The sequence below is a fragment of the Ursus maritimus genome, unplaced genomic scaffold, assembly GCF_017311325.1.
Source record: "Ursus maritimus isolate PB19 unplaced genomic scaffold, ASM1731132v1 scaffold_2, whole genome shotgun sequence".
NCBI classification, from domain to species: Eukaryota; Metazoa; Chordata; class Mammalia; order Carnivora; family Ursidae; genus Ursus; species Ursus maritimus.
In genome coordinates, this window is record NW_024424452.1 from 72960271 (window position 1) to 72984935 (window position 24665).

The 24665-nt window shown below is 49.6% G+C and overlaps 1 protein-coding gene across 8 annotated transcripts; it reads left to right on the top strand.

Moving 5' to 3' along the window:
• The first annotated feature begins 761 nt into the window (after positions 1 to 761).
• Positions 762 to 21606, top strand: SFT2D2 (SFT2 domain containing 2). Of its 8 annotated transcripts, none has more exons than XR_005836357.1 (10): positions 770 to 940; positions 5671 to 5757; positions 5987 to 6072; positions 10116 to 10197; positions 11606 to 11641; positions 11728 to 11786; positions 13633 to 13662; positions 15792 to 15842; positions 16209 to 16309; positions 16510 to 21606. XR_005836357.1 is itself a non-coding variant. In XM_040636180.1 (9 exons), exons 1-9 carry the CDS (start codon positions 878 to 880, stop codon positions 16246 to 16248), a joined length of 534 nt encoding a protein of 177 aa, XP_040492114.1. In that variant the 5' UTR covers positions 772 to 877; the 3' UTR covers positions 16249 to 21606. The 8 variants fall into 8 exon arrangements, 4 of the variants coding, with proteins under 4 accessions (XP_040492115.1, XP_040492117.1, XP_040492114.1 ...); XR_005836359.1 differs by having other exon boundaries at positions 772 to 940; positions 15792 to 15925; XR_005836358.1 differs by having other exon boundaries at positions 772 to 940; positions 15792 to 15925; positions 16209 to 21606.
• Positions 21607 to 24665: the final 3059 nt, after the last annotated feature.

Sequence of the window (24665 nt, forward strand, 5' to 3'; positions counted from 1 at the left end):
GGTAACATCTGAATTCCCTCCACCCAGACACACATTCCTACTCTTTCACAAGTGTTCTTGGCGGTGGCGGGGTGGTGGGGAGGCAGCGAGGAGATTCTCCAGTGTGTGCGCCGGACAACCTCACTGTGGATTTGCTTTTCTGAGCCATCTAGTCTTGAAGGGAGCTTTCCAGACATTCCCCAGGCAGCCGTGAGATGCGAGCCTGTGTGCCGTCTGCGGGCCTGTCCTGGGGGTTACGCGGGCTACACGGATTCTCCAACAGGGAATCACTAGCGCTGGAGCCCAGCAGGCTGCTGTACCCTGCCCCACTCCCTCACCCAAGTTCAACCCTTTCCTCAAGCTTTTGCCCAAATCATACCTCTAGAAGCATTTTCAATTGGGATCACAGTGGCTTGGTCTAGACTGAAGTTACAAGTGCTTTTAAAAAAATCGTTTCACTTGAGACCACCTGGAATAAGTTCCATCCAGGACACGCTATGTGGCAACATTAACAAAAGCACAACTGCGCCTGGTACGTACGCAGCGTTTGTGGACCGATCTCAGAAGGGCGGGGAGGGGGGCGGGTCCGGCTTCGACCCGGGCGCGGGAGGGAGGCCCGGCCGCAGAGCAATGCTGGGCGGACCCTAACCCCAGCGCCCCCAGGGCGTCCCGCCCCCGCCCCCCGGCCCCGCCCCCCCCGGCCCCGCCCCGGCCCCGCCCCCCGGCCAGCGAAAGCAGCGGGGCGCGTGCGCGGACGGCCGCCAGGTGGGCAGGTACGTGGGCGGGGCGCGCCGTGGTTGGCAGGCGGCGGCGGCGGGCCCGGCACCCGGAAGAGCCGACGACGCCGCGAGCGCAACAGGCGGCCGAGCTGGGCTGCGTCGTGCGGCCCGGGTCCGGGATGGACAAGCTGAAGAAGGTGCTGAGCGGCCAGGACACCGAGGACCGGGGCGGCCTGGCCGAGGTGAGCGCGCCTGCTGCGGGCCGCTGCGAACCGGGCGGGACTTCCAGGCTTTCCTGGAAAGCGGCGCCGCCCTCGTGCGTCGTCGCCGCGGCGGGCTGCGCTCCGTCGCCGCGGCGGGCTGCGCTCCGACCCCGCGCTCCCCGCGCCGCCACAGGTGCCGCGCCGGGCCCTCGGCCCCGGGCGGCCGGCCTTGGCGTGCTCTGTTGCCCGGCGCGCCCTCAGCCCTCCCGGCCCCAGCGGCCCACTCGAGAGGGCGGCGCCGGAGCAGAAACCCGGGAACGCCCGCGAGGGCAGGCGCCGTCCCGGGCGGTCCCCCCAGCCCCGCCGGCCTCCCCGGGCTCCGTGGCCGGACCGGCCGGGCAGGCAGGGCAGGGCGGGCCCCGAGAGCCTGGCGGAGGGAGCCCGCGTCGGGTCGGTGGCCTGGGCCTGGCGCCGGGCCCGCAGCTTCCCCTGCCAGCTGCGCCCCTGCGGCGGGGCTGAGTTGTCCGTGTGACCCTCCCACCCGACCTTGGGCACCTGTCGTCGTTGTGACGCGTCTCCACCGCGGAACCGTGAGCTCCTGGAGGGCAGGGCCCACTCTCGCTTCTCCGAGCCCCCAGTCTGCCCGTAGACGCTGCGGACATCCAGGACGTCGTGTGTCTGTGTGACTGGTTCACTCGAGAGGCTGGGTCGAGCTGGAATCTGGGCACTCGGGCCCTGGGTTCGAGAGCCACACGGAATGTTCATTTCCTACTTCGAGTGCTTTTTTCGCTTTTGGTTTTGTTTTCCTTTCTGGATGACAAAATAACATTTTACTTTTTGGTGTGTATTCCATGGGGCCTCAGTTTCCCCAGCTGTAAAGTGAGGGTGTTGACCAAGAGGATACAGCTTCTTTCAACTCAAAACCCACGTTTTCCTTCTTTCATCAGTGTCTCTCGTGGTTGGTTCTCCGCATGCTGCTTTCACCCACTTTTGCGTTTGCTGATTGTTTTAATGCGTTTTGTTGATACTGAAGCCTCCACCCCCTCCGTGAAATCTCAGAACTGTCATGCTTACTCTCTGAACCCTCACTTTGAAGAAGCAACACCATAGGAGTTGGAATTGAGTATTGTAGGATTTGGGGTTTGTTTGTTTATTTATTTATGACATTTCAAAACAACTCTGTGGCTTCTTTTTAATTGGTTGCCTTTATTAATTGGTCAAGGCTCAGGAGTAATTTCATGAATTTTTTGTTTCTGATTTCTGGGTTCTGTTACGAACTGTCAAGTGAAACTCCAGACCCCGCCTAAGAAAACTCGGGTAGTTGACCGTCATGTGTATCTAAAAGCATTATGCCCTGTGGACTGTCATCACGCTTTTACGAGCAGCTAGGGTTCAAGAGGGGGACACTTTATCATCCTGAAGACTCTTGGGAGAGGAATGCTGACAGCAAGATGATGCAGATATATATTTAGAAAATAATCATGAAGCAGACCCTTAAGAGTGAATGATTAATGTAGATTGAAGATGTAAATGTTTAGTTTGTTCTGACCTAAAATGGTGCATGCCTGCATTGGACACAGCGAAGGGCTTTAAAGTGTTGTAAGCTCAGCCACGTCCTAAGTCTGTTTTAAAAAGAGTAGGTGCTGCTCTCTTGTTCTGAAGTAGTGTTGTCCGTTTCCTCTTTGTGAGCGTGAGATTCCTGTTTTCATACCTCATTGTATGCCATTTCCTGAGTCCCAGACTCCTGGGAAACATCTTGTAGCTGGCTGAATTCATTTTCAGGATTGTTTTGGCTCTTTACAAATTTGGGCCTCCTTTAAATTGTTGGTATTGACTTGATCGCCTCACATTTCCCATGGCTTTGAAGCTGGCAAAGCTGGAGAATTGTGTGCTGAAATTTCTGTTTTGTGTGGTAAGTTGGACTATGTGGCCTTATGGGCTCTTCAAATTAAATTAATTAGGTTGTCAGAGGTCACCATAAGTGAGTGCTTTTCAAATTTTTATTCTTTTAATGTAAACAATAAAAGCATGACTAGTTCTGTTTCTCCTACGTATGAAACTAGGTATAAAAACTACGAGGCATTGCCTAATCACCAATAGCCTCGTGACGAGGTTTTTAATTGATACCTCACCTTCGTAAGTATGCCTTCAACCTTTAGTTTTAGTGGGCTTCTTTCTTAAAGTATAGGTTTTATTTTTTTCATAGAGGATTCCAGGGATGAGGAAGGAATGAGTTAGGTACTGGTTTGAAAGCACAGGTATGGAGCAGTATCCCTTTCTCACCTTCTTCTGGTTACCAGTCCTGTTTCCTCAAACAATTCTTAGCTTTACTTCATCTTGGCGAGAACCTTTCTTCTCTCCACATCCCAGAGTCAAAGGGACCTTTGTTCCTAACCGCCAATGAGACAGCTTGTGTGCAGATCGCCTGTAAGTTCTATCCAGGTACTATTTTAGCTACTCTAATTTCCAGAAAGTGCCCCAGCACAGTTTCCAGCAGCCATGAATTTAGAAAGCCGTTTTCTGTGAACTGAGTTCTTTTTTATAAATTGGCAAAAAGAAGGGCTTCGCTTTCACTGAGTCCGGTTAGAAGCAGTGGAACAGTAGTTTCCTCTTGGTGTGACCAAGAGTGTAAAAGAAGTGCACTGACACAGACTGGGAAGACACAGTGATGGAAAGTTATCCACCCCCCTCCCCCCCTTTTGCCAAACAGGGTGACATTTGGGTGGAAATTCAGCTTGAGAGACTTGTAGAACCAGCGTGTCACTTTCCTTTCTGAAGGAAGAAACCAGAAAGAACTGCTTCCTCCTGTCCGTGAGTTTGATTTTTATGAGAGCTGGAACGTCACCGTTCCATTTGGTTCTCTAAATGCCAGGGCCAGCTCACACTTGACACTTAACCTTATGGGTTATCCTCTTTAAAAAAAAAAAAAAAGGTTGAATCTCTTAAGGCATCCCTGTTGATGCCACACAGTGCTCAAGCCACGAGTCCAGTCCGGTTCTGCTACCTCGCTTTTCTCCCTGCGTGCTCACTTCTTTTTTCCTACCTGGCAAAGTAAGTTCTTTGTTTCTTGCCTGAGTAGGAAGAGTGGTGTCTTTTGATTTCTTCTTGGGGGGAGCTTGAACATGTTCGCAGGAGGCTGACCCAATTGTCGGGGCTGCCCGTGCAGCTTGGTAACAGAGCGTCGCGTGACTCATTTGGGAGGTGGGGTTTTCCTTAGCGTGGAACCAGGTGGTCCATCTGTCAGGTCCTGACACCCTGTTCCCGCTGCGTGTTACCAGCCCTGATGGCGCCATTCTGTGCAGTGCCACATGGTGCCCGGTGTTTCTGCAAGTGCTGTGTGTGCGGTGGGGGACTGCAGTGTCATGAGCCCACTTTATATATGTGTGAACAGGGGTGCGTGGGTGGCTCAGTCGGTTAAGTGTCCCATTCTTGATTTCGGCTCAGGTCATGATCACAGGGTTGTGAGATCAAGTCCCATGCTGGGCTCTGTGCTGGGTGTGGAGCCTGCTTAAGAGTCTCTTCCCCTCTAAAATAAAATAAATAAATAAATGAATGTGTGAATATATGCGGTAGGAGGAAAATCCTTTTGATAACCTGCCCTGAATACTGCCTTTCTCCTGAATGGAAATTAAGCCATTCTGTAGCAATGCTGGCCACACCTGGGAGAGCCGCTGGTCCTTCTCTCCAGGCTTCTGGTTTAACAGGAAGTTCGGAGACAGGGCTGAAAACAGGTCCCTGAGCTGGGAGCAGTCATTGCTGAAGGAGTTGCCAATCCAGTGGCCGTTGCAGCTTCTGCCACCACCTTTCTTCATCAGGGGGCGGAACTGTTACTGGCAGCTTTCCCCCGCTGCTGGAGGGAGACGGTGCTGGCCACACAAGGTGAGCCTGGTGTGAATACCCTGGGTTGGTTGGGCAGGAGGCAGGACCTTTGATCTCACTGGCAGCTGCCTGTCTCCAGCTGGGAACAGCTGTGGCCCCTTTCATGACGTGGACGGACTAGGAAGGTCTCTGGCGTAAGTTCTGGGCTGTCCTCTTTGACATGGGGGAGAAGCCCTTGGGAGCTATTTGCAGGCTCCCCTGTTTGAGCAGAGTTGTATTTGCAAATCTTGGCGTCCTCGGAGCTTTACTCTTGGGAGGAGTAATTAGGTAGCAGAGAGTCGGGTGATTTGTCTCACGCTTGCGTGACTTGGCTGATGCCAGCGCCCGGAAGCAGGGCCTGAATAGATGGAGCTGAGCGCCTGACCCAGATGGGAGCTTCAGTCCTTTGGGCGCTCAGAGATGCGGGCGGGAGTAGCTACTGCCGAGTTGGGCTGGTCGATGTAGGAGACGGTGCCCGGTGGAGACGGCCCCCTGAGGGCTGGCCCCCGACTGGCCCCCGTTTCCTGGGCCCCTGCCTGGCGGAGCTCGTGCCTTTCCGCTTGTGCTTGTCCGGCCCGGGCTGTGGTAAGGGCTTGGCTACTCCGGGGTCTGCCGCCTTGCCGTGCTGTGTGCGAAATGGTTTGTGCTGCAGGCGGAGAGTTGCCACCTCTGGGGATGCTCACCTGGAGGCTCGGTAACCTCTTCTCGGCTGCCGGAGACGAGATCCGTGGGTGGATAAGGAGCCGGGTTCCGTGACTCAGGAGGGTTCCTGCAGCTACGAGTGAGTCGGATTTTTAGTTCGTGCCTTCCGCAGGACAGACTCACACTCAGTCTAATGACGTGCTTCCCTTGTTTTTGGTGCTCAAACGTGCATATATACATGTGTGTAATCCGTTTTTTAAAAATTTCAGGTTGTTGAGGCATCTTCTTTAAGCTGGGGTACCAGAATAAAGGGCTTCATCGCGTGTTTTGCTACTGGAATTGTCTGCTCGCTGCTGGTAAGCTGTCCTGCCCTCCCCCACCCTGTCTCTTCCCCACCCTGTCCTCCTAACCTCTGTCTTTCTCCTTTTGTCCACCTCCTTTTCTCTTTTGCTCTTCATGACATGCATGGATGAGAGAGAGATGAAAGGGAGGTGCTGAGGAGGGCGGGAGGGGACTGGTCTTGGCTGTGTGACTGTGGCAGGAGGGCTTCCTCCCCGTGCAGACTCCCTGTGCTTTATCTTCCAGGGAACTCTCCTGCTCTGGGTGCCCAGGAAGGGACTATACCTCTTCGCAGTGTTTTATACCTTTGGTAACATCGCATCAATTGGGAGGTAACAGTTGTTTTTTGTTTTTTTTGTTTAATTTAACCGTAGCCAGTCACTAGATGGGAAAATGGGTGTAGGTTGTGCTTGAGGGAGGTGAAGGAGGATGCCTTAATAGTTTTAAGGATTTGTTGAGAAAACAGGTAGTTAAAATATATCATATCCAAAAAAATATATACATCCCATCCATATTCTATCACTTCAAAATATTTTAGTATCTCTCTTTTTTTTTAAGATTTTATTTATTGGGGTGCCTCGGTGGCTCAGTCAGTTAAGCGTCTAACCTTGGCTCAGGTCGTGATCTCGGGGTCTTGGGATCGAGCCCTGTGGCAGGCTGCCCATTCAGCAGGGAGTCTGCTTTCTCTCTCTCCCTCTGCCCCTCCCCTTGCTTGTACACGCACTCTCTCTCAAATAAATAAGTAAATAATAAATAATTTATTTGAGAGAGAGAGGGGGCGAGTGAGGGGTGGGGGGGGGAGACAAGCAGCCTCGGGGTGAGTGCAGAGCCTAACACAGGGCTTGATCCCACAACCCTGAGATCATGACCAAAGTCAAGAATTGGACATTTAATTGACTGAGCCACCCAGGCACCCCAGTATTTTTATATCTTAGTCTATTTTTTTTAATTTTTATTTTTTTAAAGATTTTATTTGTTTATTTGAGAGAGTGAGAGACAGAGACAGAGCATGGGGGGAAGGGCAGAGGGAGAGGGAGAAACAGACTTCTCACTGAGCAGGGAGCCCAGCATGGGGGCTTGATCCCAGGACCCTGAGATCATGACCTGAGCCAAAGGCAGACACTTAACCAACTGAGCCACCCAGGGGCCCCTATCTTAGTTTATTTTTGAAATCTCCTGGGATAAAGTTACCGTTGTGATTTTATATATGAGGGGACCATGGCACGCAGTGGTTGAATGATTTTTTCAGGCTTGACAGCGGCACCCTCTCTGCACCCTGGCCTGCTGCTGCCGGAGACTGAGTGGGGATTTTAGAAGGGCTCGCCTGGCCGGAGGCTGCTGGCAAGACGTGTTCTTCTGCCAGTGTAGGACCATCTCAGACCTGGCATTTGGCTCATGAGCGCCGGGCAGCTAACGGAGTGCCTCCCAGATGTGGGCAGCCCGTTTTGCATGCTGCAGGTGCACAGATGGCCCAGGTCAAGTGCAGTTCACGCTTCAGCCACACCGTGTGCTGACAGCAGCAGTCTTGCTCCCAGCTGGGAGTGCTGGCCTGACTTCTGCCTACATGGCCCCCGGAGCCTGAACTCTGTGACCTTTCCTCTCCCTCCCCCTTCTCTTGTAGCTCAGTCAGTGGCCTCAGAGTCCTAGGTGTCCAAGTCCTGGCCCCTGTTATTACTCACCATGGCTTGGTGCTGACCCCTTCCTGTCCCTGACTGACTGATGGACTCAACGTGCTCAATGACTAAGCCTTGATCACACCCTGGGCTGGGCTCTGAGTGCTCATGAGTGTGGTTTGGTTCCTGCGTGGTGGAGCTCACTGGTGGGCCAGGCAGACAGACACGGGAACTGATAACATAACAGGGCATGGGGAAAAAGGTGCTTGGTAAGGGAGGGCCAGCTGCCTGATCTGACCCAGGGGGCCAGGAGGACTTTCTAGAGATGGCTGTACGTGAGCTGCTCTTAGCCCTGGCTCATATCCCTTCCATCTGAACTGCTACAGCATTCCTCTGCTGGCTTCTCTGTCTCCTTCGTGTCCCTCCAGGCCAGTTTCTACAGAGCTGTAGCCATTCGGTTACAGCCCTGGCTCACTCTCTTTAGCAGTGCCTCATTTCCGCCACAGGTGCGTGCGTGCAGGAGAGGTCCTTCGTGATGTGGCTTTACTCAGTTCCACTCCTCAGCCAAGCTGCCTTTGCATTTCCCCAAACGTCTTTGTGCCTCTTCTGGGGCTGATTTCTCTGCCTAGAATGCTCCGCATCTGTATCTCCCTCTTGGTGTCCTACCCCCCCTCATTTTGGTGAATTCTTGCTTATTTGTCAGGACTTGGCTCAAAAGTCACCACTCCTATGAAATGTCTCCTCATTACCTCTTCCCACCCCCACCCAGAATCAATGACCTCTTCTTTCATATGGGACTCTGACTTGTTACAGGTCTCTGAGCCACCTGACAAGGGCTCTACCTCTGCCTCACCTGTCCCTGATTGTCCCACAACCTGACTCTGTTTTTGGCTGGAAATGTTAACCCAGTGACTGAGTACACAACTCTGGCTACCTTCTAAACACTTAATTTTTGAATGCTTATGATAGTAAAATGCTGGCTCTCAGAGATGTCTCATTTTGCCTCTAAAGCCTCTCAAATACTAACTTTTGGAGGGTTTTGCTTTGGGCAGGCAGTGTAGGGTTAATGCCGAGTCTGTAAATAGAGCATAAATATAGGAGTGTGTTGGTTAGTTCGGGAGAACTATTTCACAAACCCTGATAGGATCGACTCTTCATAGCACTGCCTTCAGAAGTGATAAACGGAGCAAATGATTATTTCCAGGGTGTGTCTAGGAGCTTATGGCTTTACCTGTAATCTTTTATTCTTTTTAAAAGATTTTATTTATTTATTTGACAGAGGGAAGGAGGGAGGGGGAGTACAAGCAGGGGCAGTGGCAGGCAGAGGGAGAAGCAGACTCCCCGCTGAGCAGGGAGCCTGATGTGGGGCTCGATCCCAGGACCCTGAGATCATGACCTGAGCTGAAGGTAGACGCTTAACCCACCAAGCCACCCAGGAGCCTCTATAATCTGTTATATTTCGGTGTATATGCTGCATTTAATTTTTAAGGCCAGCCTTGGTTCTTGCTTCTTGTTCAGTGTTGGCTAAGAGTGTGGCCATGAATTCAGGTAGAAACTTAATGGTACTTTAAAGAGAGAGAGACTTATTTTTTAAATTTCTGTTTTTGCCAAACACCTCGTAGCTAATGTTAAAACCCTGGCTGTTGCAGGCTACTGCTGGGGTGATGCCACATGGGGCATTTCTCTAGTAATCTAGAGACATGACAGACCTAACCCGTGGGTTCGGCGTGAGGGTCTGCTTGGGTTACTGTCTCTCACAGCCCCCTCTCAAGTTCCATTCACACTGAAAGTGCACGAGGGATGTCTTTCGGAGCGTTGGATCCAGTACATGTGGGTTTGAATGCTGGCTGTTTAAGTTCCTAGCTGTGTGATTGTGGATAAGTAAATTAACCTTTCTGAGCTTCATTTTCTCATCTCTGAAATAAAGTGTAATAACACCTACCTTAGAGCTGCTGAGCGATGGAATGAGGTCAGGTATGTCCTGTCTGGCATTTAGCAAACACTGAACAAATCGTAGATGATACGATCAGTAGAATTATTCTCTGGAGACTATGACAGAAAGGGAAGTGCTCTCCTTTTTAATATCAGCAACCTAAACTTGTCAGGTGTCAGTTTTTCTTTTTAAAATTATCTGCGTCTTTGATTTGTTTATTTCCATGGGTAGATTTTTTTTTTTTTTGAGATTTTATTTATTCATTTGTCAGAGAGAGAGTGCACAAGCAGGGGGAGCGGCAGGCAGAGGGAGAGGGAGAAGCCAGGCTCCCCGTTGAGGAGGGAGCCAGATGTGGGGCTCGATCCCAGGACCCTGCGATCGTGACCTGAGCCTAAGGCAGAGGCTTAACCGACTGAGCCACCCGGGCGCCCCTCCGTGGGTAGACTGTTAAGGAGGCAACGTAGCACCTCAGAGAGAGGGGTCCTCTAAGCTGGTGGTTCTGAATGTGGTTCTAGAGTCAGACCTCCATGCACCAGAGCCGGAGGAGCTGGGGAGTCCCGGACAGGTAACAGACCCTTCGGGGCTTCGGTTTCCTCATCTGCAGAGGAACCATGACGATTCCTGTCGTCAGCCCCACAGGTTGTTGGAGGATTAAGTGAGAAGGCCCGTAGGCACAGCAGTTGGCAGGTAGCAAGAACTTCTCCGATGTCAGCTGCCATCACTGCTGTGATCCCCGTGGGTGATCGTGGGGAGGCGATGGAGAGGCGGCAGGCCGTGCCCGGGGCCGGTCTGGTCTGGTCTGAATGGCTTGTGTATGTTTGCCTCTCAGCACTGTCTTCCTCATGGGGCCGATGAAGCAGCTGAAGCGAATGTTCGAGCCGACGCGTCTGATTGCAACTGTCATGGTGCTGGTAAGGCCTGCCTTTTAGCCGCACTTGGGAAACGGGACTTCTTGTTTCTGCTGTGTGCAGTTTTCTTCGTCTTCAGCCTAAAACCCTCTTTTCTTTTTCCTTTCGTCTTGACTTGCCCCCGATGCCTGGAAACACCGTGGCAGAGGGGGAGTTCTGCGTCTGGTCGTTACCCCCTGGTGTTTCAGCTGGTGTTCGGGTTCTGCCGGCTCCACACTCCCAGCGGGCTGGTCACAGTAGCCAAACTGATGTGCGTGAGGTCCCGCTGGTGACCGGAGAAGCCACACACAGGCGGAGCTTGGAGGGAAGGACTCAGAAGCATGGGCTCGCTCTCTGGAGTGGGCAGCTGGTCTCCTGGAGCGAGCGCGCTCTTCCCGGAGCATTATCTGACTGCCATTGTGTTTGTTTTCATCCGAATTTCTGATGCGGGTCTGCTGTCCTCATGGCCCCTCACCTCTGTTCCCTGCTCGGACAGCAGTACGTTCAGCTAATCACATCATCCTGTCCCGTTGATTCAAATGCCCCTTCCTCCTCTGAGCTGCTGTCTTCTGTGTGACCGTTAGAATCATTCCAGACCACATTCGCTGGCCTTCTGTTAAAATTACCTTTATTTGCAACATTTGGGACTTGATCAGTGCGCTTCTATTTTTAGTTTCATTTCTGTCCATGTCATTTGTTCAAATAGGTGAGTTCTCTAAGGCCCGGTCTGTGTTTGCTGTCGATTGCATGTCCTTTCAGAGCACTGGCCCAATGCTGGCCACGGAGAACATACTTGGGCCGTGTTTATTGAGTAGTTACGTTACAGAAGGACAGAGAGGACGGGCATGACCGGCAGCTCGAGTGCCATTGTTCTTGGCCAGCCCTGGGTGTAGATGGTCTGGACATCTCTCTTGTAGAAAGAACTTTCTAAGAAAGGGCTCCGGGGAAGTGTTAGGTGACATGTAAACAAATAGCCGATCGCCCGATGTCTCACGTTACCCTTCGTCCCTGCTTGCGTTTTCTGCTCCAGACACAGGTGTTTTTGGCAGGGGTTCAAATACAGAGCCGTGCGTTCGACCTACTTTAGTGTGTTTGAATGAAAAGATGGAGGGGCGAGGGGTGGACCAGAGATGTGATTTTGTTTTCCGGGCAGAGAATTTGGGAAAATTTGAAAGTCGAAGAGGATCCATTTCTTTTTCATCTACATCCGTTCTTATTGGCCGGTTTCATTTCATCGGGATTTTAACTCTTCTACCGAACACGGTGCTCGCGTGGGTCCAGTGCTTCCGAGAGGAAGGGTACCTTTGGTTGCTGTGACCATCACAGCATCTGGTTACTGCATTGAGAAAAGTATTGCAAGTTCGCCAGGAATGGCGAAGCCTTTTTCTCCATGTTGTCACTGTATCAATTAATGTTTTTCCTCTCTCTCTAGTTGTGTTTTGCACTTACCCTGTGTTCTGCCTTCTGGGTAAGCATGTGTTTTAATTTTCTTGAACCTTTTTGGCTTGTGCCTCTTGTCACAGACAGCGCTGTGACCACCCCTTTTTCTTGCAGTGGCATAACAAGGGGCTCGCGCTCATCTTCTGCGTCTTGCAGTCCTTGGCCCTGACGTGGTAAGTGATGTTTTAAATAGTCTTCTCCCACGTCGCCGTGTGACTAATGCAGCTGAAGGAGATCAGATCCCACGTGGTGTGGGTAGGAGGATAGAAAAACATAGAAACTTCTCAGTTTAAGAATTCTCCACGATGTGAGTGAAGTCAGACTCCAGAGCGGAAGTCTGTGGCCTCAGCCCCAAGCCGATAGACGGCATCGTGGTCTTGGGTGGTTGGGGAGGCTGTTTGCCTGCGGCAGTGTTTCCTTTTTGCGGGGCTCATGGTTGATTTTGAGATGTTATAAATGGTATTCAGTCACTTCTGTCCAGTAGGAGCAGGACAGTGACGTGTTACGGGGCCTGGTAGAAAGAGGCTTGTGAGTCAGATGTTGAAGGCAGGCGAGGGGTAAGAAGCGATGAGCTGCATTTGTGAGGGGATGGATGATTTAGCCCAAGCCCAGAGAGGGGATTGTCAGCCGGAGATGAGGGACAGTGAGTGACGAAACGACACCACGTGGCCGTGGGCAGCAGATGGGCAGGTGCGCTGCAGGCCGTTGGCAAGACCACGGAATTGTAGCTCAAGAGCCACGCCGAGTGAGAGGGCGCTGGAGACCTTGTTACTGGGGGGGGGTGGGGGGGATGGGGCTGTCGGTTCCCGGCCTTTCCAGACCGGCCCAGCGTCAGAGTGAGAGCGGTGCTGGCAGGCATGCAGTCGACGGCTTCTGAGATGTTGCTGCCGTCCTTCCAGACTTGGTGAAGGGATGAGACAGATGTGCTCATCTGCTTCGGAAAAAAAATGTTGTCTCTAGTGCAGAGGAGAGAGGACCGCAAGTTTTAAAGCCCCCGAGGATCAGCTGTACCCCTGTGTGGTAGAAATGGGGCTTGAGGCTGCAGGCTGAGCGCCCATCGCTCCCTCTCGTCGTTTTGGACTTTTGAATAAACACACTTCCCAAATGCTTTTTGGCATTTACGGTGTTCACAAGGGAGTTTCTGCGCATGGGGAATGTAAGAGGAATGATGGCCTGATCTTAATGACGCACATGTTCTGGGAATAGGTACCACAAGGCCTGGTTTGATGGCTTATATTTATATTTCGTTCTTCTTCCCCACGGGATGGAATTGGTACCCACATGTACATGCCTTTTTTTTTTTTTTTTTTTCCTATAGACTGAATTTGAAGGCAGTTTTCAGAGGTTCAGCATTCATAGGGGCTCGAGCAAATGGCAGTCTCCCCTCCAGCACCGACTTGTGTTTTTCTCAGGGCTGGTCCTTTAGGGTTGTGGCCTCCTCCCTGCATGGGCCTCCATTGGGTGAGGGGCCTGAGCCAACCGGGACCCCCAAGATATCTTGGGCTTGGGTTCTCGAAGAATCCTAGCTTGCTTATATTTTTAGCCATAGTGTAGTTGGTAGTGGGTTTTTTTTCTTTCTGTTCTGTTTTCTTTTCTTTTAAAATTAATAGGAGCAGAGCAGAAAATTATCCCAGTCGGATAGGAGTTACATTCTGTTGAGGATTTGTAAAATATTAGGGGATAGCCGATCTGGGTTTTACCTGGTGTCGTTTCAGAATGGGGCTCTGTGCCATCCCAATGTGTGGGATCTGCTGACCCTGTGAGGCTGAGGTGACAGGGTTACCACCACATGGGCCTTTTGCCCTTCTTCTGGCCATTGATGACACTCCCCCCACCCCCGTACGTGTGACATGGTGTGTGTGTGTTCACGTGTGTGTGCAAGTGTGCATGTGTGTGTGTGTACCCTCCACGCTGAGGAAGGAGAGGGTCTGGGCCCATCAGGGTAGGTGCCTCACAGCTCAGGGCCCATTCCTTCCAGCGATTGCCTCCATTGATTTCATCTCTTTGTTTTCATTGCAGGTATAGCCTTTCCTTCATACCCTATGCAAGGTAAGACTAACTTGTGTTTAGGACCGTGACTTCTGTCACTTGGGGATGATGGTGTGGTTGCAAAGGGCCTTTCGTTTCGAGTGCTTTCAGAGAGCACATGTTATTTTATCTTTATTAAAATTCTTTCAGACAAATAGGTAAATGTCCTATACCTATTTTATGGATTAGTAAGCTGAGGGTCCTGTCCACCCCCTCCCCTGTGGTACAGGGATGATGGGCTTTGGCCCAGGACCGCCAGTTCTGGTGGCGGATCATTCTCCTGTGATATGTAGTGCATATGTGCTCGTCATGACTCTGTGAACTTGTGGCTTTGCAGAGATCTTCTTAAAGGTGGGTATCACTTTAGTATCCCTGAGGAGGAGGTGGAGGGATCCAAGCTCATGCTTGTTTTCTTTGTCCCATTGATGAGAATGTTCCAGAAGAGTTTATGAAGGGAAAGTCAGCAGGGCCAGGACTCAGAGGACCAGGGTTTCCTAATTAGCAGTGTGACCTTGGGCAGCTCGCTAGACGCCTATGGCCTGAGAGGACTCAGGGATAAGGAGAGTGGGCTGGGCCAGGTCATCCCCAGAGGCCCCTTCCGGCCTCCACACCTCCTTTAGTTGGCACTTTCAGTGATGGGCCTCTGAAAACTGGCCGTGTTTTAAAACTGGCAGTGGTTTAATTACATCTGTGTCATACCTGTTAGCTAAAAAGCTTTTCTTTAGCTGTATTGAGAAAATGAAAAATTGCACGGGAGCTGGGGAGGAGGAGCAGGCTTGTGCCTTAGTCTCTGCTGCCGACAGTGATGTGAAGATGCTGGGGAGTGTCAGATGAGAAGGTCACAAGCCCATCAACAAAAAGGCGGCTGTGTGGCTTGGGAATAGGTTCTAGGGGGATAACAGCTGGGAAATACTCTGCTGACCCAGCCAGTTTGGGGGATGGTGGCTAGTCTGAGAAGAGCATGGGTAGAGCTGTCTTGGGAAACTAGGTTTTTATGTGAGATAAGCCAGAACGTATCATCCCTGAGCATCCAGTGATCTATTTATCAGTTTGCCAGCAATTTGAATGTATCATCATGCCAGGACCAGTGCCATAATTTTCAGGGCCCAGTGCAAAATGTAAATGGGGGCTCCTTGTTAAAAAAGGATAGAGAATTTCGAGATGGTAATCACAGAGCATTAAACGAGATGTGGAACCTTTGACGTATGGGGCCCAGTGAAACTGCACATGTCTCCGACCCATGAAGCCAGGCTTGCTTGGTGCCCTTCTTCAGGGCTGCAGACTTGACCTGGATTGGCATTTATAGAGCTTACGCCTTTCCCACAGTGTTCCACAGGAATAGTGGTTACACAGTAGAACAGGCTTCCATGGTCAAATAAGTTAGGGAAGGGGTTAAGCAAAATTAGATGGGTTCCTTGTTACACAGCTTTTTCAAGGTCCTTCGATATGAGTGTTGTTAGCTGCCCCGAGGGATCTTATTTGGCCGTAAAGCTCCTTCTTGTGCAGAGCATCTCCTGGGACTACAGGGTAGAGCGTATCTTAAGAAATTCTGCTCTAGGGGCGCCTGGGTGGCTCAGTCGGTTAGGTGTCTGCCTTCGGCTCAGGTCATGATCCCAGGGTCCTGGGATCGAGCCCCACATAGGGCTCCCTGCTCAGCAGGGAGTCTCCTCCTTCTCCCTCTGCCTGCCACTCTGCCTACTTGTGCTCGCTCTCTCTGTCAAATAAATAAATAAATGAATGAATGAATAAATTAAAAAAAAATCTTTAAAAAAAAATGCTGCTCTAGAATTATCTTACTGTTAAAGCACCGTGCCTGCTCATGCAAACGCATTCCCTTATCTCTCCCTCCCTCCGTGACCCCCCCCACCCCCATCCTTGGCGCAAGTGCAGCTGAGAGCAGAGGGACAGAGTAGGGGTGGGAAGCCCTCGTAGCAGCCGCACGTGGTGCCTCAGATGGCCGTGCTTGCTTGGGTGGGATGGTGATTGAGCACCCACTCTTTCCTTGCATGCTGTACAGTGAATTCTAGGGGGTAAGCGCCTGGGACAGGCCTAACACAGTGGGTTAAGAAGTACTCAGTCACTTGAGAGAGTCCCCTGTGCTTGGGAGCTCCTGCAAGCTGTCCCTTAGCAAGTTCTTGCTGTTCACTTAGGGTGAAGAAAGGCCCGAGTGACGACTGGATCTCATGTTTCCGGTGCATCTGGTGATTCTGGTTGACATTCAAGTGCCTAGTCCTCTGTTCTTGGTTTCTGATAACCTCTGCTCTCTTCTGGTCTCTTCCTTTTGGTACCAGTTATTTGATACTTACTTTATTCACTGTATTAATTTCTGCAATTGGTCTTTAGGGTAAGTGGGACATCCCCTTTTGCAGATGGGGAATTTGGAACTCAGTAAGACAAATCACTTGCCCACAAGAGTACTAATGTTGAAACTGATGTTTGATGCCAGGTGGGTCGACCCCACAGTCTGGGTGCTCTCTGCTCCATAGGATGCTACTCTGTGCCCAGGAAATCTACAGGGGCCTTTGGGGTGATGATCTCCCATTGATGTTTGTGTGTTTTCCTCCTAGGGATGCTGTGAAGAAGTGTTTTGCTGTCTGTCTTGCATAGCACACGGTCAGTTGTGCAAGGCTTTGGAAGGCGCCGTGGACGGAAGCTGGTGGACAGTTTTGTAAATACCTTCTAAACCTCTGTCTTACAGACGCGTGCCTTTTCTCTTGCAGCAATGTGTTCCTTGTGATCTGAACGTTTGAGGGCTGCTTTTGGAGGCAGTGTTGTGTTTCCAAACCCAAATGTCTGTAGCACAGTACGAGAGGTGGGTTCTGTATCTTACGGGGTAGGCTATTCCTCATGCACCTGTTTCCTCTTTAGATGGTGTTCCACTGAAATCTCCTAAATAAAGACCTTGTTAAGCAGCCGCAGGTCAGCCTCAGGAGCCAGTGCTGCCCAGGTGACGACAGGCGGCCCCATCAGAGCTGGCAGGGGTATGGCCATAAGGGTCAGAGTTTAGGGGTCAACGGGGACTTTGTGGACTTGCCGTCAGCATGGAGACCACCACCCCTTGCCTCAGCCAGCGTGGACATGCTTCTGCTCTGGGGTCTGCCCCCCTGACACCTGCACACAAGCCCGTGGAGAGCCTGGTCGTGGAGTGACGTGGAAAAGGAGCACTGTTTGTTGATATGTGTTGTTTTTAAATCTGAACGTTGGCTTTGTTGTTCTTCTGATCGCACACCTGACGATGGAATGGATCTTCTGACATTCAGTGCACACTCTTCTTGTCTTGGGGTTTTCTTTCTTTCTCCCCCTCCACGTAGCTTTCCTCATGACTTCCTGGAACTAGACTGGGGACAGGGCGTTGACAGAACAGACACGGTTTGCTTTTGCGCAGAGCTGACAGGAGGTGAAAAGTCTTGCTTTCTGCTCTTTTTTTTTCTTCGTTATTTAAATGTTGCTTTTAAACTGATTCTATTTTCCGTTCTCCCCTGGAACGGGGCCAGGGGAGAGTGGGTGGGAAGACAGAGCCCCGCTGTGGGGCCTGCAGGAAGGAGGCCCGCCTGCCCGGTGACCTTTAAACAGTGTTTGCCCTTGAGCCCAAGCTGCAAACACTGGGGCTGGACGCAGTGGACGGTAGGGAACTTCCATCGCACCCCTGTCTCACCACACACGGTGCTGGGTGCCCAGGACCCTGTCTGGTCCTTATGAGAGCCTTGTGACGAAGCGGTGATGGTTGTTTCCCTGGGCAAAGGACATCAGGCCCAGAGAGGTTAGCAGATTCCCCCAAAGCCATGGTTGGTGCAGAACTAGGTCCAGAGCTGGGGCGCCCCAGCTTCAGTCCCCTCTGTGCCCCCGTGTTTCTCAGGGTGGCTCTGGGGGCGCCGCTTCTAACTGTTCTGCTTGTTCACATCAGCCGAGCCTGTGCCTTTTCTGGCCCCAGTCTCTCTATGTCACTGCACTGTCTCCTGCCCAGTTTCCCTTTTGGGATGCTTCCTCCTGGTTCTGTAGGATCTCCATCGTTCGTTTGTGTGCCCTTGTAGCTCGTCCTTGCTGCCTGACCAGCATAAATGCCCTATCTTGATTGCCAGAGGTCTTGGCATTGCGGGGCCTCTCAAGCAAGCCCACAAGTGAAATCTCTCTGGGGTTGCCTTTCTGTTCTTTCCCCAGGTTTAGCTGGTCCACTTGGGTTCTTGCGTGGAACCTCCAGACCAAAGGCTGTGGTCCACGTGTCGTCTCCTTGCTTGTGGCCAGTTGTTACATGCTTTCTCCTGTTGCAGCTGAGACCTTGCACCGGCTAGCCTTTTCCTCTGAGCGGGGGAGCAGTGAGCAGGTCCGATAGGGCCACAGTGAGGAGGCAGTCTCACCGGGTCCTCTCTAGGTTACGGAGGGCACCCAGGCTTATCCTGAGGTTCCTAATCTGCCGCCCATCAGCCAGGAAGGAAATTATGTGCTACCCTCTGGGTTGTGCGGAGTTCTTTCACATTTGAGGCGCCCCTAGGAGATAGCTCAGAAATTAGAAGCGCTCTAGGAAGGGGCCCAAAGGAGGTCAGGAGTGTCCATCGTTTCCTCTCGTAAGAGCTGACGTGAGGCTAGCCTGTCTCTATGAGCTCCAGCCAGCCTGGAGTAACTAGAAGGCTGATCCCTCTGGCCCTTTGCCATGTGTGGACTTGACTTTGTGGGACATGAGGTCGGGGTGCCTTTTGAGATGTCAGCAGGGCTGTGTGGCATAGTACCGGATGTGGGCTTCGACGGCGCACGGTTCTGGGTGTGAGCTGTGGCTCGGTCACACACTGGTGTCAGGTTGAACAAGCTACTTAAGCTCTGGCTGCTCCGTCTAAAAACAACAGAGATAGCAGTTCCTGCTGGATCATTGTCCATGGGTGAGCTGTGTGTCAGGTGCGTAGCCTGGTGATACTCAGTAAAAGGAAGGCATTATTCCTAGGTCCCAGCAGTAACCGATGACCTTTGAAGGTGGCAGGTGAATGTCTCTGACCATTAACTTCTCTAAAAAGTATGCATTTGCCATTATGTGTCCAGCACAGCGGAGTGGCCAGGCATGGTCTCCACGGTGACTTTGCAGCTGGTCATCCTGTTTCCCTTACTCAAGAGAAGGCGCAGCCTCAGAGAGGGTAGGGGTCCCTCCAGATCTCACCAGTAGAGGGCGGTGGTTCTCACGTTAAAGCGCCTGCTTTGCCCTAACGCGGGGCCTCTGGCCAGTTTGCACAGACAGCTCCAGGCAGGACACTGAGAACAGCTTTTGGATGACCTGCCGTTCAGAACCTTCCGGACTTGTGCATTTCCCCTCTGCCACCTCGCCCTTTGGTGTTCCGTACTTGTTTTTGCCTGCCACACGTTGGGAGGAAGAAATCCATGTTAAATCCGCTGGAAGCTGTTACCAGGCAACAGCCCCGGTTGCAAGGACCCTTGTGGGCAAGAGAGTGGGGAATTAGGGTTCAGACCCTGCCGCTGGCAGGCTGGCAGTGGTCTTGGTTTCCTGCAGCCCCCTCCTGCTGCCTGTTCACTGCTGGGGAAAGGAGAGGTCGTTGCATTTTTGCATTTTTGGAATGAAGGGAATCATTCAGGCGACTCTTGCACTGCACTGTGCTCCCCGGAGGTGAGGGGGTGCCCCCAACTGCATGTGAGCAGTGCCCCAAGCACTCTTCCCTCTGTGGGTGCCGTGTTGGGCACTGCGCTACTCCCCAGGCCCAGACAGCTGTCTCCCGGCCCTCAGGGCCTGCTGTGTGACTCCCTGCCACCCATCTCACTACCTAGGAGGTTCCCCTTCTGCCGACTGTGCTCACGGGCAACTCTGGCTTCCAGATCCTGTGTGCGGCCCTGCCCCTGGCCGCTGCTGCCCAGGCCCAGCTGGAGGTTCGCTGGGAAGGTGGGGCACCATCCCCCGTGGAGCATTTCCACTGGGTTGATGATCTCAGTGCTCCATGATTCTTGTATGGGGACTTTGATGTCCCCCGACTGCCACCTCCTTCCCACCCTAATTAGGATGTGCTCAGGGAGCAGGAAATAAAATCATGAAGTGCATCTAAATAAATTTCTTTTGGATACTTGCATTGGGAAAGATGATAAAGAAGTGGGGCATACTTAGGAAAAACGGCTGTGGGAGATACTGGTTTGGCTGCTTCCGCTTTTGACAGCTCCGGGAGACGGACCAGTGTGGCAGTGTGACACTGGGGGAGTGAGTTAGGAAACTGAACTCAGCCTGTGGCTGTGCATTCCCTTTTCTGTGGGGCAGCCCACACCAGGCCTGCCTTACCTTCTCTTCCCTCAGACGTCTGACTGGAGTCAGCTGCAGGATTACAGCCTAGTTAAAAATGCACAACCCATCCTTGGCCTTCATTTTCAGCAGATAAATGAAAAAAAATCCATGTTTGCTCAATTTTTGGTGTAGTTTTTTTATTTTAAAATTTAAGATTTTGGGGGGATGTTTTAAGGGGTGCTGTAGTTTTTTGCAGATAGCAGTTTTTAAAAAGCTAATAGACCTGCAACTGAAGTTAAATACAGATTTATATCTGAAATTCTTGATAAGATATTAACAAAAGAATTTAGATTTAGAATTTTTGATTTTTTGGAAATTCTTATTTAAACAGTTGGGAGGTTAAATCATGTGACTTTAAAGTACCTTCTAATTCATAGTTTATGAATTTTATGAAATTCTGACGTCTTCAGCATTTTCAGTCAAGTAAAGAGAAAAAGCGTTGTGCAGTTTATTTGATCCCAGTTCCCTCAAGATAAGCTGTTTCGTTCCATTTTGGGCTATTTCCAGTTCTACCCCAAAGGCGTAGGTGACACTCCCAAGTCCCTGGTACACCTAAGCTTTGTTGTGGGTTGCTCGGGTTTCTGTTGCAAGGAAAGGCCTCAGGAACCTCGGGTGGAGATCTCACACTGGAGCTTGTGAGCAGAGCCCAGCGAGGCAAACGGCAGCAGCCCAGCCTTTGCTAACTACATTGACCACATAAAATTCCATTCTTCCTAACAGGAGCCCATAGGCTGATAATGGGCTTAGAAACGCACAGAACTTGTTCTCTGGGTGGGGTGAGCCCAAAGCAGAGGCGGTTGAGTTTGTAGGCAGGTGCTGTATCGTCTTGTGGACCACACGTGGCTATTTGAAATGAAAAGTCAGGCCACAGCATTGTAATAAAGAGCTCATGCTGAGGTTCCTGTTTACAACAAGCTAATGTTACTACGTGTAATAAATAGTACAGAAACCCCAATATATCACAGACATTCCCTGATACAAGTGGGCTGCCTGGGCCTCACGTCTTTGTGAGGTATCGTAACGACCAAATGAAGACTGGTACCTGGACAGAGTGCTGTTCTCTGTCTGTCGAACTTCCACACTGCCGGTAATGAGCCTTATTCTAAGCACAAGCGAATCTTGTATTTCTAAAATATCCTAAAGAAGAAGCATAGTTTACATTCAGTTTTGTGGTCTTTCTGCCATGAGAAGTGTTTATTTTGCCTTTTTCATTATGTTTGCTTGACATAGCCACTTTGAACAAGGAGAGGAAAAATGTAAAATCCTCTCCACTCTGTTCTGCTGCTGCTTTTGTAAATTCCGATTGTGAAGTTGGGGATAAAGATGTTCAAAAGCCCATGGAGAATTTACATGCCTTCAGAACATTGTGCCTGTTCTTATATGATGAGCTTTTAAAACACTTTGTTAAAACATGAATCAATTTTTGTAATTGTATAGAGATATTCAGCTAATTTTGAATGCTGGTGATTGCATAACTGAGTTTTTTATATCCAAAAATATATTCTTGTGTGCTCCTTTTCCTACCTTGAGATTCTATTTCATACAACAAATGTTTTCTTTTTACTGATGCATTTCAAAGAGAAAGAATTTTGCTGGCAATTAAACTGTTTTTCCCCCCAAGACATCATAAAACTGTTCTTAATTTTTCCTGTTTTGCTTTTTGTTTCCTTTTCCAATAAATGATAGAATTATGATGTTAATAAATCTGGTATTGTCTCTTATTCATGTTTGTCTTCCCAGGAGTCACTAAATGAAGATTGTAAACAAGAAAAGACCATGTCCTTATTTTGCATTCGTAGTATGAGCATGCATTGTAAGCACTTAAAGTTGTTTTTGAGCTAAATTGATATGTAGTCCTCTCTTTCCAGTGATGTGGGGATAACAGGGCCTGTTTTGAAGATTTTTGAAGGTAAGAAATGTCAAATGCTTTTATTTTGGAGTATTCCTGCAGACCAGTTTAGTCCTTGCATAAACTGGGTAGTCAAATTAGTATAAAGTTGTTCATAATACTTCTGTATTCTTTTAATGTTCCAAGATTTACACTTAGGACTGTTCTTTCTCTGTTGATACTGGTAATTTGTGTCTCCTTGCTTTATTTTGGTCAGTCTGGTTTGGGGTTTATGATTTTATTGATTATTTCAAAGACAAACTAGTTGAAAAGATTTGAACAGACATTTAACAAAAGTATATGAATGGCCAAGAAACACATGTAATATATACTGTATTGTCATGTAAGTTTAAAAAACAGGTAAAACCCAACTCTAGACTAAAGATGCATTCTTAGGTGGTAAAATTATAATGAAAACTAGGACGTTATTTGCATAAAGTTAGGATAGTGATGACTTTTTGAGGTACGGAGAGGTTAGTGATAGATGAGGGACACAATGTGGAGGGGGACTCTGGGTGCTGGTCGTCCTATTTGTTTTTCTTTTTTCTTTTTCTTTTTTTTTTTTTTTTGAGAGAGCTTGAGTGGATGGTGAGGGGCAGAAGGAGAGAAAGTGAGAATCTCAAGCAGGCTCCATGCTCAGTTCAGAGCCTGACATGGGGCTCGATCCCACGACCCTGAGATCATGACCTGAGGCGAAATCAAGAGTCGGATAGTTTACCGGCTGAGCCACCCCGGGCCCCTGTCCCACTTCTTGATCAGATGGTACTTACAAGTTGTTCACTCTGGTAAATCATTACAGTATGTTTTTTGTGTATGTGCACTTTTATGATGTGTTACATTTTATAGGAAACCATGCTTCAGTTTCATTGCTTTTCACTATTGATTGTCTTTTTTCTTTAATTTAATTGGTTTCTTTTCTTACCTTTATTATTTCTTTCCTTACATTTACTTTGGGTTTAACTTAACTCTTCTAGCTTTTTAAGGTAGGAGCTTAAATAATTGATTTTAGGTCTTTTTTTTCTAATATAGTTTAATACTGTAAATTTCCTTCTGAGCATGACTAGTTGCATCTCACAAATTTTAATATGTTATGTTTTCATTTTAATAAAGTCCAGGATATTTTCTTTTTTTCCTTTTTTACTGTTTACTACTGTCCACCTCTGGACTACCTCCTCAGTTCCAACTTACCACCCTGCTGCCTTCCCTTCCCTCTTCCCCTGGCTTCCCTCTCCCCCTGCCTCTGGCTTCACCACCTCCTCCCTCACCGCCTCCTCACCTCTGCTGCCTCTCCTCCCCTGCCTTTCCCCACCCCCCACTTCCACCTCCCACCCCACCTCCACCCCTTACCCCTCCCAAACATGGCCTGGCCTAGTTCAGAATACTTCATTTCCTTGTGATTTCTTCTTTGACCCATTGATTACTTGGATGTGTGTTTAATTTTCAAACATTTGGGGATTTTCCAGATACCTATTATTGGTTTATAATTAATTCTGTTATAGTCAGAGAACATATTCTTTTCTTAATTATTATTATTTTTTAAGGATTTATTAGGGAGGGAGAGAGCATGAGCTGGGGCAGGGAGGGGCAGAGGGAGAGGGAGAAGCAGACTCCTCGCTGTTCTCGGCTCCATCCCAAGGACCCTGGGATCATGACCTGAGCTGAAGGCAGACACTTCACCCTCTGAGCCACCCAGACGCCCCCAGAGAACATATTCTAAATGATTATAAACCTTTAACTTTTATTGGGAATTGTCTTAGGCCCTGCGTATAGTCTGTCTTGGTAGACGTCCCATGTGTATTTGAAAAGAAGTGTATTCAGCAGTTGAGTGGAATGTTCTAGAAATGCCAGATTGGTTGACAGGGTTGTTCAGGTTCTAACCATACTGAGTTTGTATACTTCCATTATTGAGAGAGACTGTGAATTATAGTGTGGATTCAACTGACTTTTCCATTCAGTTGGTTTTAAAAATTTTGTGTATCTTAAACATTAAAAAATAAAATAAAATGGAAAACACAAAAATGGACGGCTCAATGAATTATTTCAGAGTGATGGCATCACCACTGCCCAGGTCAAGAAATAGACCGTTGGCAGCATCTCAGCGTTCCCTGATGCTCCTGTGCAGTTGCTCCTTCCTGTGTCCCTCTGTCACAGAGATTACCACTGTCCCGGCATTGTAGCCACTGCCTTGTTTTCCTTCAGAGTTCTTTTTTCCTTTTGATTTTATTGAGATGTAATTGACATACAGAACTGTATAAGCTTAAGGTGTATAGCACCATGATTTGACTTACATATATTGCAAGATGATTACCACAATAAGTTTAGTTAACATCTGTCATCTCATAAAGATACCAAAAAAAAAGGTAAAAATGTTTTTTTCCTTGTGATGAGAACTTCTAGATTTACGCTCTCGGCACTGTTCACCTCTGCCATCTTGCAGTGTTAACTGGAGTCATCATGTCGTACGTTACGCCCTCCATACTTACAACTGAAAGATTGTAGCTTCTGACTGTTCCTCCTCCCACCTCCCACGGCCACCTCTGGCAACCACAGATCTGATTTCCTTGTTTTTAGATTCCACATATATGTGCGACATACAGCATTTGTCTTTGTCTGACTTGTTTCACTTAGCACGGTGTCCTCAAGGCCCATTCATGTCGCAAATGGCACGATTTTCATTCAATGGCTGAATAGAATTCTCTTGTGTCTACATACCGTGTTATCGTTCTCTGTTTGCCCGTCGATGGACACTTAGGTTGTTTCCGTATCTTGGCCGTTGTAAATAATGCTGTAGTGAACACGGGGTGCAGATACTTCTCTGGCAGGGCGTCTGTTTCCTGGGGTTTTCGTTCCCACAAGTGGAATTCCTGGGTC